At 29.5% G+C, this 15690-nt stretch overlaps 1 protein-coding gene across 1 annotated transcript; it reads right to left on the bottom strand.

Moving 5' to 3' along the window:
• Positions 1-760: 760 nt before the first annotated feature.
• Positions 761-5812, bottom strand: LOC107859036 (ferredoxin--NADP reductase, root-type isozyme, chloroplastic). Its single transcript, XM_016703905.2, has 5 exons — positions 5360-5812; positions 4181-4237; positions 3040-3366; positions 2207-2426; positions 761-1553 (listed from the first exon to the last, which is right to left on the bottom strand). The coding sequence occupies exons 1-5, from the start codon at positions 5381-5383 to the stop codon at positions 1054-1056; spliced, it is 1128 nt and encodes a 375-aa protein (XP_016559391.1). The 5' UTR covers positions 5384-5812; the 3' UTR covers positions 761-1053.
• Positions 5813-15690: the final 9878 nt, after the last annotated feature.

Here is a 15690-nt window from a genome sequence, read left to right as displayed (position 1 = left end):
AGCTGGACGCTAAACCAATCCATCCATATTTTATGACTAAGGGGTCATTTGGTAGAATGTATTAAAAAAAAATACATGCATTAATTTTGTGTATTACTAGTACCTTATTTGATAAATTTTTAGTTATACACTCGATTGTGTATTGAGATGTGTATTACTAATACCTCAAAATCCATGGCATTAGTAATGCAATGGATCTAATGCAAGCATTAGCATGATCAAAGACATAATTATCCCTCAAAAAACTTTCCACATTCTTTCTCATATATATAGAGAGAGAGAGACGGTATTTTTGTAAAAAAAATATTTTTTTAAACGATTATGTAATTCATATTATTTTTAATACATCAAACCAAACACTGCATAAAATAAAAATACAAGCATAACTAATGCAAACACAACTAACACAAGCATTGCTAATACATCATATTTTACATTATTCTTGTACACTCTAACAAACGACCCCTAACAGTGCAACATAGGCTGGTAAGATGTTGCATAACTTTTGTCACTTCTCTAGTCAACCATGATAAATCAACAATAGCATTTACTGAAATGAAAAACACACACAGTGTAATCTCACAAAGTGAAGGCCCGAGGAGGGCAGAGCGTACAGAGACCTTACCCTGATAGACCCCGGCTCAAAGAAAAGCAGTTCAAAAAAGTTGTAATTGATGGAAGTACAACAAACAAAGGATAATAACAAAACAACAAATAGTAACAGAATAAAAACTACAACAACACAATATGATAATCGAGATTCAAGGAACAACTAATAGTATTTGCTGAAATGAACATAAACAATAAGCATATTCCCCATCATTAAAGAGGACAGTTTTTATCTCAGAATGCCCTATTATAGGCATTTGAAAAATAAAGATAAAGAGTGCAAGATTCTAATTACCCACATTTATTCTCTGAGTGCCACTGAGCAGCGAACTTCTATGTTGAAGACTGGCAGTACAACAGCATTTAAAGTGCAAATAAAGTTTCTGTTGGCAACAATGACAAATAAATGCACTACACCAAGCGCCAAGAATCTGCATTTCCTAATCAATAGACTTCAACATGCCATTGCTTGTTCTTTTTGAGTTTTGAGAGCTTCTGTTCCCAGCTCTCACCTCTTTCTTCCGCGACCCTCTTCAAGGTATCCTGAATTCCGGGCATCATTCCCTTCAACCCACAGAAATATATGTGCGCCCCTTCATCCAGAAGTTTGAAGATCTCGTCGCTGTATTCCTCAATCTTATCCTGAACATACATCTTTCCCCCTTTCTTGTTCTTATGCTCTCGGCTGAGGGCGCGATCATACCTGAAATTATCTGGGTATTCATGGAGATAGCTGGTGAACTCTTCGTCATAAAGGAGGCTATCCCTATTTGCCACCCCAAGGAAGAGCCAAGCGAGGCCATTGAACTTGAAAGTGGGAACAGATTCCATGAACATACGACGAAGGTATCCTCTAAAGGGAGCCACACCAGTTCCAGTTCCAATCATGATGTGGGTGGCATTAGGATTATCTTCGGGCAGAAGCATTATCTTACCAGAAGGACCTGCTCCAAAGTATTCAAAGAACAATTAGTGAGAGAGAAAGGAGAGCTTCAGTCCTACACCTAAATACGCAACCCGAAATTTAAAATTAGAATAGCTTCATTCTGTTGCGAAGAATAATCAGAACTGTTAAGTGACAAACTGTCAATAAAAAAGCGGTACTAACAGAAAAAAAAACATTGAGTATAGACGTTCTAGTGGCAACTAATTAAAAACAAAAGGTTAGCTAACCTGAATGTTACATTTTCAACATGCTCCATTTTCAGAAAATGTCATGCCTCAGGAAAATCCAGTTTCATTACAAAAACAAAGAAAATCACTTTTAACATAAGAAAATACAGACGCTATAAATTCTTTTTTAATAAGGAGGGATGGACTAATGTAAATCAACTTCTACAAACCACTAAAGTTTCTAGTTTATAGCCTTGTTTAACAGTTTATTGTCCCACGAGAATTTTCTTTCAAAAAAAAAACACTTTAAGCCAAAGCAACTGATGTGATAAAAGATGACGTAGCAATAGGAAGAGACATGCAAATTTATGCAATGGATAGAGCAAGACAGGCAGAACTGTAGCACTGATATGTAAGGTTTTAAGAAATTCAGAATGCGATAATTTCGTTTGGTAATATCTATAAAGCATTACTAGTAACTTACCTGTAATCTGTACCTTGTCACCTGGCTTGGAATCACATAGGAAATTGCTGCAAACACCGTTTTTGGACGGGTCTTCTTTTCCTGTTTCAGGATCGTAGTAGACAGCACGTCTGACACACAAGCTGGCAGTTTTCCCATCAAAGGAGTCCCCGTACCTAGTTGATGCAATTGAATATAGACGAACATTGTGGGGACTACCTGGTTTCTTTGGATTCTCCCCCTGAAACGTATTGAATATGAGCTTGGAAGATTGCTTTATGTAGAGATACTACAAGTTTGTCATGAGGAACAAATCAAGTTTGTTATACCAGAGGTATAAGGTCAAACGCATTGTGACATTAAATTTCTATTTTAACAATGAGGGAAACTAAAGTCCAGGTCAAATCTGGAAATGTAGAAGCTACATCTTAAATTTATCAGCCAGCTAACCTTATAATGCAGGGTTAGCATACAGTGATTATTGCTTACAGCAAGCCAGAGTTTTTTAACTGGACACCCCACTATGCATATCGGGACCTCCATCTATTGGGATCATTATACCAACAACGGATAAAAAGAAACAGCACAAGTTTTACAGTAGTTTAAAGTATCCATTTGAGCCTACTGTGCATGCTATCTTTTATTTCTCTACAGCCATCAAACAAGTAAAAAAGTAGTCAACAACAAAGGACAGGCAAGCAAACAGTAGAAAATTCAACGTATTTGCGACATACACCCCTCTAGTAACTGCAAGGCACAAGTTACTTTCAAAAGACTCGAACAAGGGAAAGGACATAACTCTCAGAATTATAATGAAGATGATGGAAAAAAAAATCTTTGAAGTCATAACTTACAGGAGGAATGACACCATAACTTTGTCCTTCCCAGTAAGGAAGATTGCCGCCATGATCAATGACAATGTGACAAGTCTCCCCAGGAGCTTTTGGGCCTACAATCCTCTCAATAGAGACAATCTTCGCCGTGTATGGTTCCCTGGGCTTGTAGATATTCAATGGCGGTTCTTTTGCATCTTCAAGTGATAAAGGCGATACTAAAACTTTGTCTTTACTTGCCGGTTTCACTGACATACAAACAATTTGTTGACTTCTGGATCTTGAGGCTTGTAGATTAACATGAAGCATAGAGATCCATGTTTTATCAGTAAATGTTACATTTGTAGCCTGTTAGCCAATGAAATAAATATCCTTTGAGGATTAGATGCCAATAAATACCGAATGGTGCCTATTACTCGAGTCAAATCGCTTCTAACAATGTGATTCATAGAGCAAACACGTTACTTCATACAACAACAAACTCTTGGACAACTTGACAAGGAATATCATCAGAAAGTGGAAACAAGAATATGTATGATGGATTTCTCATATGGTCACTCAACTAATAGTTATCATCTAAGAAATTTGTCTTTCTTGATTCCAATTTCTTCAACAAAGAAAGTGACTTTCTAAAATAATAACTATTACTTGAGTGACCATCTGATAAATCAAACTCCAAAAGTGCACAATGTTCCTAATTTGTTTCTCTTTCTCCCTTTCGCTTTGTATCTAGTGTTAACTGCAGAAGTTTCAAAGTTATTATGATATCACATGTTTTTTGTACCTTAATCGTTCTAGTTTCATTTTTCTCTACTGTTTTTGCCCTTCTATTGTTATATATAATTCTGCATGGATACTTCATACTTCTAAGAACCACCACGGTGCTTCTTTCATTAATCTGTCTGATGAACAAAATTCAATCAAAAGAACCTTTTGATGTAATGCATTTTGTCCCTCAAGAAAGCAACTCAAAACTTTCCAGAAAGAAAAGCTACAATCTTTTTTTTAAAAGTAATAAAAAATAAAGACAAACAATCAACCAAGTAGCAAACTCAACATCGAATCAGTACAACGATATTTTTTAAAAAAACAAGTTAAAATTTCCACATTCAAGTATCAGAACATGAAAGTGATATCAATCAGAGAACATTTTGTTAAGGACCTTAATGGTAGATCTCCGAAAAGAGGACTCTGTTTGAAGAGGAGCAGCAACTGAGACCTGCATTCAGAAATGCGAAAACTTTAACAGCATGTTTGGATGGTTGTTACATATTGTTTCATAATGTATCGAATTGCATTGTATTGTACTGCATTATTTTTATTTTTTTGGTAATTAGCAGTTTATTAATCACCAAAGTGTCGTCAATACAAAACCATAGCGAGTATACACTCTAGCTATCTCATATCAGTAACTACATCAAACTTAGCTAGACATACATTCACCTAAACCAGCAAGACACTAGCTAGAAAATCAAGCCATGCAAAAATACTTGCCCGTAAATTACATATATATGCTATCTCCCTAGCAATGACTTCATAATCTCTGGTTTTCTTCTCATAGACTTTCTCGTTTTTTTCTAACCAGACGGCATAGATAGTCTGTATGGTTTTTCACTATTACATAACATCCATCAATAAATCTGAAAAACAAACTTGCAATATTATAAAGAAAAACAAGGTACAATGTAGAACTATTATAATAATACAACAATATACCCCATGTATTCCCACAAATGAGGTTTAGGGGAGGTAGAGTATACATACACCTTACTACTACCTCGTGGACATAGAGATGTTCTTTCAAAAGCTCAAGTAACACATAACAAGACAGTGCGAAAAATGTGGATTATCAAATACTCCCTCCTTCTATCTTTACTGTTTGGTATACTAAAAATAAATGTTCAATATACTTGTTTTGAAAAAAAAATCGGCTAATTTACCATTTTGCGTCCATTTTACTCTTATTATTAAATACTATCCATAATACAATGCATTTTTCAAAAGCATTAAACCTATTGATGTTCTTAAAATGTGTGACAAATCAACAGTAGACAAGTAACTGGTGTCCCATTTTACTTATTCTTTTTTACTTAACAAATTTTTGTAAACTAGTCATGTTATTTATTATTTTTTTCAATAGCTGTGTCATCCAATTTGGGACGAGTAAAATGGGACTGAGGGAATAATAAACAAATACAGGAAAAAACGAAATACAAATCGACCACACCAAATGAATCTTATTTTCTTTGTTACATGCCAATGAATTTTACGATATGATATAATAATAAATTTTAACTAATGATCAAAACAAAAAGAGAGAGAGAAAATAAAGAGGATTGACCTGAGAAATAGCTGAATGGGCCATGATCAGATCCAATGAAGCTTTGGAATTAAAATTGGGCAACTCTCAAAAGAGCAAAGGAAAATAAACAAAGGTTTTTATAAGTGGGTTTAATGGAATCAATTTGGGGGTTTTAGCAAAAGGCACAGTTGGTGGCTCTTCACATTTTGATTTCAACTTGTCCACTGTCCGTCAAAAGGCTTCTCACATTTCTTTTATTAAATTAATTTTATTAGTTATGTTTTAAAAACATACATTTAAATATATATATAATTTTTTAATTATTTGATGATAAAGATAGTATCCATTAATTTTATAAAAAATAATTAAGATAATTTATTCTTGAAAAAAGAATAAATTATTTTAAAACAGAGCGAGTATTATATTTTCCTAGTTTTTAATCAAAAATATTGCTGTAGATTTAATTTAATCCTTTGAGGAATGGTTTAGTACAATGAATCTAATAAGTAAAGATAGATACCTATAGAATTATTTTATATTATTCTTTATAGGAATAATAATTCTATCATTTTAGTATAATTAGTGAAATAAAATAGTTTTGAAATCATTAAATAATACCTTATATCAAAAATGAGATAAAGTTAATTTCAAATTTTATCTTAAAATTATTTTTCTTATTCGATGTATCAAATAATTCCTAAATATACTTATCATTTGTTTGATATGAAAATTAAATTATCATGAAATTATAATTTTTAAATTAATTTATTTTATTTAAAATGTCAGATATAATAATTTAAGTTAAATGAGATTAAGATGAAATATCCTAAAATTAAACCCCTATTAATGTGGTACCAAACGGCCCCTCAGTATGTTGTCTCTTCCGTTTGCTAAAGCACCAATTAAATCAACGTATTAAAAAATTAATGGCCATCGGCCACTGCCAAAAGCTACTAATTAAAATATAACAAAATTAATCAACTTTACAGCGAATCGAAAAAATTGAGTGGACTCAAATCGATTTGATTCAAAAGAAAAGTTTAAATAAAATTTAACTTCGATCAATTTTTTCCTGCCAAAATTCGAGAAAACAAAAGTTGACTACGCTTTATTTTTTGTATACTACTTCAAAAGTCAACTATTGAATTTCATTTTACCTCAGAACATTTAAGATTTGAAAATATGGGATAAATTATAATTGTTATAAATTATAACATTTAAGATAGATATTTACATTATAGTGAATGTAGATAAGATCTATTTGAAATCTATTAGAATATGAAATATCTATCTTTTAGAAAGAAATTAAGAGTAATTTAATAGAAATAGAAACTAAGAGTATGGATGTTATGATATTTGGTATGGTGTTTGGTAAGAGTTTTAAATTATTTTGGTATTTGATACGGTATTTGATATTTATGCAATAAATGTCAAGATATTGTATACCACACCGAAGTTTTTTAATAATATATAAAACTCATGTATATTATATTTAAAATTATTAAATATATTTATATATCATCCATTAGTCAATTGAACATAAAAGTAATTTTTATTTAGAAATAAATTTTTTGGGAAGTTTATTATTTAGTAGTACTATGCTTAAGTTTAGGTAATATTGTTTAGAGTTTGCATCTTGGACTACTCAATCGTGATTGAAATGTTCTTTTTGTGTAATTGATTAACAAAGGTAATTGTTAGTCTTATATGATTGAGACGTTTTTAAAGTTTAAAGTTATAGTTTTTTTATATGAATATATGTAAGTCGAAATCAAATAAAGTATGGTTACCAAATTACCATAGGATAAAATGCTGAAACCGAATTTAAAAATGTCGAACCATACCGAGCTAATTTGGTATGGTAATGGTATTGTTCTTTTAGATACCGAAAATCGAAGTTACCATACCAAATTTTAAAATACCGTACCGTACCGTACCATACCCACCCCTAATCTTGGTAACTTGAATTCAGTGGTATTTGGAGAATTTGATTAGCAGGAATTTCCCGTGAAGAAGATAAAATCATCACATAATTCGAGTACTTTGGTTAATACTAAAGAGTAAAGATCTCATCGTGGTTATGATTTTCTACATCTCAATTTACTTTAGAGAACTTTAGTAGAGTCCATAATAATTCTACAACCACCGGAATTTACTATATATATATATATATATATATATATATTTCGCTATTAAAAATTTGGTTTGTGAATATATATTTGCTTTATGTTTTATTGACTGAATTTCGTGACATTAAAAAGGCAAGACATTGGGTTATAGTCCTGATGCACCATAGTGATAAGATGTTGGGTTCAACTCCCATTAATTTATTGTCTAAAACGTCTTTATATGGATAAGACGTTGAGTTTAAATCTCAATGCACCATATAGATGATATAATGATGGCTAAGGCAAGATAATGTGTTTTGGGTGAAAAGACATGAAATTTATTTCATTGAATATGCTCTATTCTATAAAGTGAATGTAGTAGCATTGCATAACATGTCTGAAGAAAACAAGTTATTGAATGTATGAATATAAGCATGGATAACAATATGATAATAATCATCAAAACTGATGATATTTTCACATGCTTATTATGCTTGAGAAAAAAATCTCTGCAATCACATGTATGCCTCGATTTTCTCTTGAAATATTTTGAAAGAGGATATAAGCTATCATAATCTGATAGATTTAAGACACGATTATATTTCATTCTTGGGAAATGAGAATTTTGATTGTTACCACCACAGTTCCATCAATATTTAGTTAAGTTTATCAATATAAACATGCACTTGATTGTGATGGTATCACAACTCACTTTTGAAATTTGGAGTTTACTAGAATAAAAGTTCATAAGTTGACATAAACAATTGCGACATTCCAAAGATGTTCATTTAAGTATTAAACATATATTGAAGAATTCAAAAATTCTTCATGAACTTTTAATGTTACTTGTTCTCATAATAAGTTGGTTGGACCAACTAATGTTGGGGCTGGATCCCCTAAATTCTGAAAAGTATAAAAGGTGAATATGGACTCATTCACTCGTCATGTGACCTGTTAAGAAGCATCAATATAAGATGATCACATGTATATACATTCATAAAATTGTCTGCTCAATAAAATTGAGTTAAAAACATAATTTTTAGATTGTGTAATCAAGATATTCATCTTGATAAGGATGGTTTGGCATTAAATGCCTTCGATAAATAGTTAAATCATCGTTAATGAGAATAGAGTTTCATGCGTTGGTCTGAATTATGATATATTGCATACAACAACACTTGTTCGCATTAGACCAAAAATTATAATTAATTTCTCCCTCTCAATTGGCTCAAGGTTAGGAACCAAATATTCCATCTAAAATTTTTTAATGTGTGGTATACGATTAATAAATATACCATGATGCACAAAGAAGATAGAAGATGTTAGTTTTTCTAACATAAGGGGGAAGATTATAAGCAGCTATGAAATATGTTAGGAATTACCATCAGATCCCCATTCAAAAGATAATTCAAGTCAAATATCGAAAGTATCTCATATTTAAACTGTAAATGCTCCAAATTGAATGTCTCTGAAGAACAAAATCTACTACATGCATAAAACACGGTAGATCAATCGGTTCCAAATTCAATAATTCTTAAATGATGATAAGGATCAAATGATTATAATAAGCAGGCATTGTTCTCATGAAGAACCTACACATAACACTTCGTGAAATGTTATGAGAGGTTCAGGTACCCGAAAATAATGAAGTGATAAGATATCAAAATGTTATGTCGCATTATGAATCGATATAGAATGATATATCATCAATATCTTTGATACAATATTGCCGCAATATTGTAAAAGATTACGAGGATTTGAATTCTACGTTTATTTAAGCATGCTGACGTAGAAATATTTATCAAGTTACATGAAAGAACACATCTTGTTTCGATCTTGTTGATTGTGCTGGTGTTGAGTATTTACTTAACCTGGATAAATTTCGATCTCAAACATACAATGTGTTCACATGTGGGATTACTGTCATATCTTGGAGATATACAAAACTGTCTATCTAGCCACTTCATCGAACCATAGTTAGTCATGAAGCAAGCCGATAATGTGTATGGTTGAGGTCCATGATACATCACATTAAAAAAAATGTGGTTTGAAATGTGATAATATACCCATAATTTTATATAGAGATAATACAATATGCATAACATAGTTTAATGGAGGATTCATAAAAGTAGACTGAACGAAGCACACTTCGCCAAAACTTTTCTATACACATGAGCTCAAAAATAATAGTGATATTAATGTGCAACATATTTGTCCGAGTGACAATATGGCTGATTTATTCACCAATTCTTTTCCAACTGCAACTTTTAAGATGACGGTGCACAAGATCGGTATGCAAAGGTTCAAGGATGTTCTCATTAGGGGGAGTTAATATGAGTTGTACTCTTTTTCCTTTAAGAGATTTTGTCTCACTGGATTTTTCTTGTAAGGTTTTTAATGAGGCAGCTAAAATGCGTATTATTGGAGATGTGTACTCTTTTTTCTTCACTAATTTTTTTTCACCGAACTTTTTCTAGTAAGATTTTACCGAGTCACATTATCTATCACTTAGACATTCAAGGAGGAGTATTATAAATGTATTTAAATTATAGTGAATGTTTATCAAAAATATAAATAAGGTTTATCAAGATCTATTTGATATCTATTAAGATATGAAATATCTATCTTTTAGAAAGAAACTAGGAGTAATTTCTCCTATAAATAAAAAGGTTTCCTTCATTGTAAAAGACCCTAAGAGAATCCCTCAAGAGAAATAAGAATTACTCTATCTACTCTTGTTCTTCTCTACTTTATTTTTCATAATTATAATGAAGGGAAAAAAAATTATTTGTAGAGAAAAACTGACTTGGTCTAAAGTTACCGTTTCTAACTTTTTCCCTAACAAGCATACACGTAGATATTCACTATAATACAAATATATTTATAATAGTTTCTTAATTTTTTTTTATAAAAAATATTATTATAAAAGAATTCATATATTATACCGATAAATATTAGAAAAGGGGAAAAATGTATCCTTAACTTTGCGGTTTAGAATGGATATACTCTTTGTTAAAAAAAAATAGGAGATTTTCTTTAGGTAGGGGATATATCCCCTTGTCGTCTCACAAATGATGTAAATTTACCATTTTCTTTTGTTAAAAAGTGTGTTGATATAGATGTGGTTGAGAATTACTACCTACGTTTTATTTTACTTGGTCCATATTAACTTAACATTCTACTTAAGAAAATGTTGATTGGAGGTTAAATTTATTAATTATGTTTTGAAATATTAAATTTAATTACTAGTACTTTATGTAATAATTAAAAGACTGTGGTAGTATTGAAAGAAAATGATTAACTTTTCTTGATTTCATAAATTGAAAAATTAATCCAAATATTTTAGCAACGGAAAAAGTAAAATGAAATGAAGTGGAGGGAGGGGGGTACTTTGGTGAAGTTGTGCTCTGGCTCTTTCTTGCTCACAGGGTGGTTAGTGATTTCTTCCTATCTATTCCAATTTTGCTGGATTGAGTTATCTAATACATGTCACCAGTGAGAGGTGATAGATATCTCATAAATTAATCGAAATATGCTCAAACTAGTCCAGACATCACAATTATTAAAAAAATTGTAAAAATATTATGTAATTCTTGGTTTTCTTAGTCTTAATGCATGTTAGAGTTGATGTATGTCCTTTTTTCTCATTGCTTGCCTTTGGTCTGGGTAATCTGTTGAAAGAAAAAGAAAGACTGTTAAATCATCTAAAGATGGAGCAAAAGACCTCATTCAAAATGCTAGAGCAACACATTAAGTTAAATGTTAGCTTGCTTCCAATCCATTAACAGGAACCAGATAAGGAACAAGAAAGAGAAGCACTTTCAATTCAAAGGTTAGGTGCGATAGTCACTCGTGCAGGAGTAGATGTTTGGGATAAAAATCCAGTCTTATGGTGCTTTTGTTTAGAGTTTTTCCTCTTCGATATATTTTACTGTGGCAATTTTGATGGAGAAGATTGTTAACCCTCTCTCTGTTGGTTTTCTCAGACAAGCATCATTTGATGTTAAGGTTAACTCAATAGTTAAGTTCATTACTTTCACCATGTAATGTGTAGTTGTGCCTAATGAATGTTGACTGGTGGTGAAGATTATACTTCCTCCGTTCAGATTTATTTGCCATATTTTGACTTAGACATATCAATTCAAAAATAATGACTGATATAGTGACTTTATCATATTACATCTATTAGTTGATGTTTAGTAATAAATACCGAAAAATAATTTGGATGATAAGTTAATACTAAGAGTAGAACATGAAAAAGAAAAATTCTTAATTTGTCAAAATGATTAGTAAAAATAAAAATCAGGGTAGAAAAATAATAACAAATAAATCTTAATTGAGGCAGTATATAAACATGGGTTCTTTCAAAAATAGTTATACTTTGCTGAAAAAATCACCTTTCATAGCCATATTTTACATAATTACCATTTATAGCCGTTGTATTCGATTTTATCAATAGTCTGTATTCATATAAAATAAAAATACCGTACCATTTAGCCATTGTATTCAATTCACAACCACTGTATTCACTTTTACTCAGTGGTTTGTATTCATATAAAATATAAATACACTACATATTTAGTCTCGTCAAAAACACTATCATTTTTTTCTTTTTTTTTAAATATTTTTTCTTTTTCGTGTTTTCCTCGTTTTTTCTTCTTTTTTTATTTTCTATCTCTTACTTCTATTTCTCTTTCTTTTTTTCTTTTTGTACTTATTTTCTTTATCATTTTTTTAGTTCTATTTTAGATTTTTTGTATTTTTGAAAAATATGACTACTCTAGCACAAGTCATGGATGATAACGTAAATACCACAATTGTTATCGTATTTGTAGTCACACTGTCATTTATATTTTTGTATTCATTGATACAACTGTATTTGTATTTATATTTTAAAATTCGCACTTGTATTTGTATTTTGTAGTTCACATTTATATTTATATTTTATAGTTTGCACTTGTATTTATATTTGTTAGTCCGCATCATCATTTATATTTTATATAATTCGCACTTGTATTTTAAAGAACTGTTTTGTATTTTTATTCTATAATTGACTGTATATTATATTGGATTATATTTGTATTGTGATTTTATTGTGTTTGTATATTTAGATTATATTTGTATTTGTATTCTATTTTCGTCGATGCCTTTTTATTTTTAAAAAATTATTTTGTATTTGTATTTGTAATTAAGTTGATTGCATATTGTATTTAGCCGTGATTATGTACAATTTATCATTTGTATTTATATACAAACAAGTAAATGCATTAATTGTATTTTCTTGATTCTAAAATATATAAATATGTAATGTATCATTTGATACAATTGTACCATTTTGTATTTGTATGTCAAAATTATCACTCGTATTTGTAAATAAACAAATATCACTTGGTACAAATACAATTACAAACAAATGATTTTACAAATACAAATACAATATGTATTTATATATATTGTATTTGCATAAAAAATTGAATTGTATTTATCTGTATCAATAAATATAACTTTATCAATAAACACAAACAAGTATTCGTAGTAAGAAAATCAATCATTTCTTTTCAATAATTAAAAAATACAACTGATAGTTCACACTTATATCTGCATGTTATAGTTCGCATTTGTATTTATTTTTTATAGTTCGCACCTGTATTTGTATGTTATAATTCATATTTGTATTTTATAGTTCGCACTTGTATTTGTTTTGACTAGTTCGCACAAATGAAAAGAAGAAGAAAAGTGAAAAGGAAAAAAAAAAGGAGAAAAAAACCAAAAAAAAAGAAGAAGGAGAGTAAAAAAAAAAAAAGAAGAAAAAATTAAAAAGGGAAAAAAAAAAGGAGAGTAATAGAAAATTGAGAAAATACATGAGAGAAACTATAAATTATAATTAGGAATAATTAATAGACAAAAGGGGCTATGAATTGTAATTAATTGAAACTTAGGCTAAATAAAGTAATTAGGAGTCAATATTTACTAAGTTATGTAGTTATCCATATAAATATAGTTGTGATTAGTAGCACGTAATTGATAGTCACTCTTGGCTCAAGCTTACTTAGAAAACCTCGTAAGATCATTTTAATTAGAAGTGTATTTTATTAAATTAATTTTATTAATAATATTTTAAAATTAACCACTATTAATTTATATAGTTATTCAACACAAATATAAAGAAAAATTTACAATTTTTTTCAATTAATTTTATATATTTAAATAAATAGTTTTAGTATGGAGGCTTTGTAATATGAAATGAAAGGTGTATTTGGGAACGTGGAGGTTGGTGGTGGTTGTTAAAGGCTTGTTTGCTACAAGAGATAGGATTCATCAGTTTCATTTTATTTGGTTTCTTTTTAAATATGTTTGTTTTAAATTAGTTGTTTGTTTTTGCAAATCAAAAATGTTTTATTATTACTTCTTTTTCATATTATTCTCAATATTAAATAACTAAAGAAAATAGTGATGGTTAGATTTAGCATTTCAAGACATCATTAATAAGATTAATTTTGTAAAATACACTTATAATTTATGAATTCTTAGTGAGTGTGTCACGTCAAAAGAGGTCAAGTAAAATGAAACGAAAAAAATAATTAATTTTGAAATTAATTTTAAGATGGACTTATCCTTCATTTTTTATCCTAATAAAACGTATGGAATAACTCATCCCACCCTTATCCATTTTCATGATAGGATAATTAATTTCGTAATTTAAGTAAAATATAATTATTTTTTATCCGAAATATCTTATTTTCCAACTAAATAATTAATGTAGGAAATTGATACTCCCTCAGTTCAAAATAATTGGCCTTTTTTAAAAAATAAAAATAAATACTTGTTCCAATTTAGTTGTTTCTTTTATGAAATAAAGAGAATTTTATTTTGTTTGTCCAATATCACCTTTATCATTATATGACTAAACAAAGTATATATACACAAATTTATATTTTAACGCATAATTAATAAGATTAATTTTATAAAATAAATCCTTAATAAATATTTTCTTAAAGAGAGTGTCAAATTAACAAGAGCCAACTGTTTTTAAAATGAAAAAAATCTATGATGATTCACAGTTATTGTATCATGGAACCTGATAGCAATGGCAACAACATATCTTTAAGATTTCTAAGAAAATTCCTAAGAAGAACACCACAAATCAACAAGTGACTAAGTAGGTGTTCGTCCATGAAAATTAATTTTTTTTGGAGTTGAAATTAAAGTTAGAGTTGAAGTTGGAGTTTGAAGTTGTATTTGACCATGAATATAAATCGAAGTTGCGTTTGACTTTTTATGGTAAAAGTGAAAGTGAAAATAAGTTTCACTTGTTTTCACTTTTTCTCAAAATTTTTTCATGATCAAACACCCCCTAAATGTACCATAGTTTTCACTTTTTCTGAAAATTCTTATGATCAAACACTAGAATTTTCACTAAACTGAAATAATTTTTTCAAAAAAAATAATTTTTTTTTCATGATCAAACACCCCCTAAAGTACCATATGTGTGTATATTTGAAGTCCTATTTTAGAACTATCAAAATGGACAGATCCAGTCCAAACCTAGCGGGCTAGAGAATTAAGTGGGTTAGGACAGGCTAGCCTTTTTAACTAAAGGGCCTTTAAAATAGCAGTCCAATTCAGACTTAAGCGGACCACGAATTGAGACGTGTTGGCCCTTCAAAAAAAAAAAAAAGTAACTCGAAACATGATACACAAGTATAAATAACATAAATACCAACTCTTTTGGAAGTAATTACACTCTCTTTCACTTTTTTATTACTCTACTCTCTCTCCCTATTAATATACATAACATAGCCGACATCTACATGGCATTCTGTGTATATGTTGAAATTTTTGTAATATGTTTAGTGAGTTGAGATTTTTTGTAACATTGAAAACATAAGTTGTGTATTTGTGTAATTTTTAATAAACAAAAATAATGTAAGTACCGGATAATCACTAACTTTTTATGTTTTTACTTTAAAGTATCTCCTACTGTTTTTTAGCATATTATAAACATGGGAATATTTCAGAAATAGTAGCACTTTGTTATAAAACTCCTTTTCCATAGCCATATTTTACATGATTACCATTTATAGTCATTGTATTCACTTTTACTCAGTGATTTGTATTCATAAAAAAAACATAAATACACTACATATTTATTCTCGCCCAAAACATTGCCATTATTTTTTATATTTTTTCTGTTTCATGTTTTCCCCCATTTTTTCTTCTTTTTTCTATTTTTTCTCATTTTTTCTTTTTTTCTCTCTCTTT

This window comes from Capsicum annuum, chromosome 2, assembly GCF_002878395.1.
Source record: "Capsicum annuum cultivar UCD-10X-F1 chromosome 2, UCD10Xv1.1, whole genome shotgun sequence".
NCBI classification, from domain to species: Eukaryota; Viridiplantae; Streptophyta; class Magnoliopsida; order Solanales; family Solanaceae; genus Capsicum; species Capsicum annuum.
This window is presented reverse-complemented; position numbering and strand designations above follow the sequence as displayed.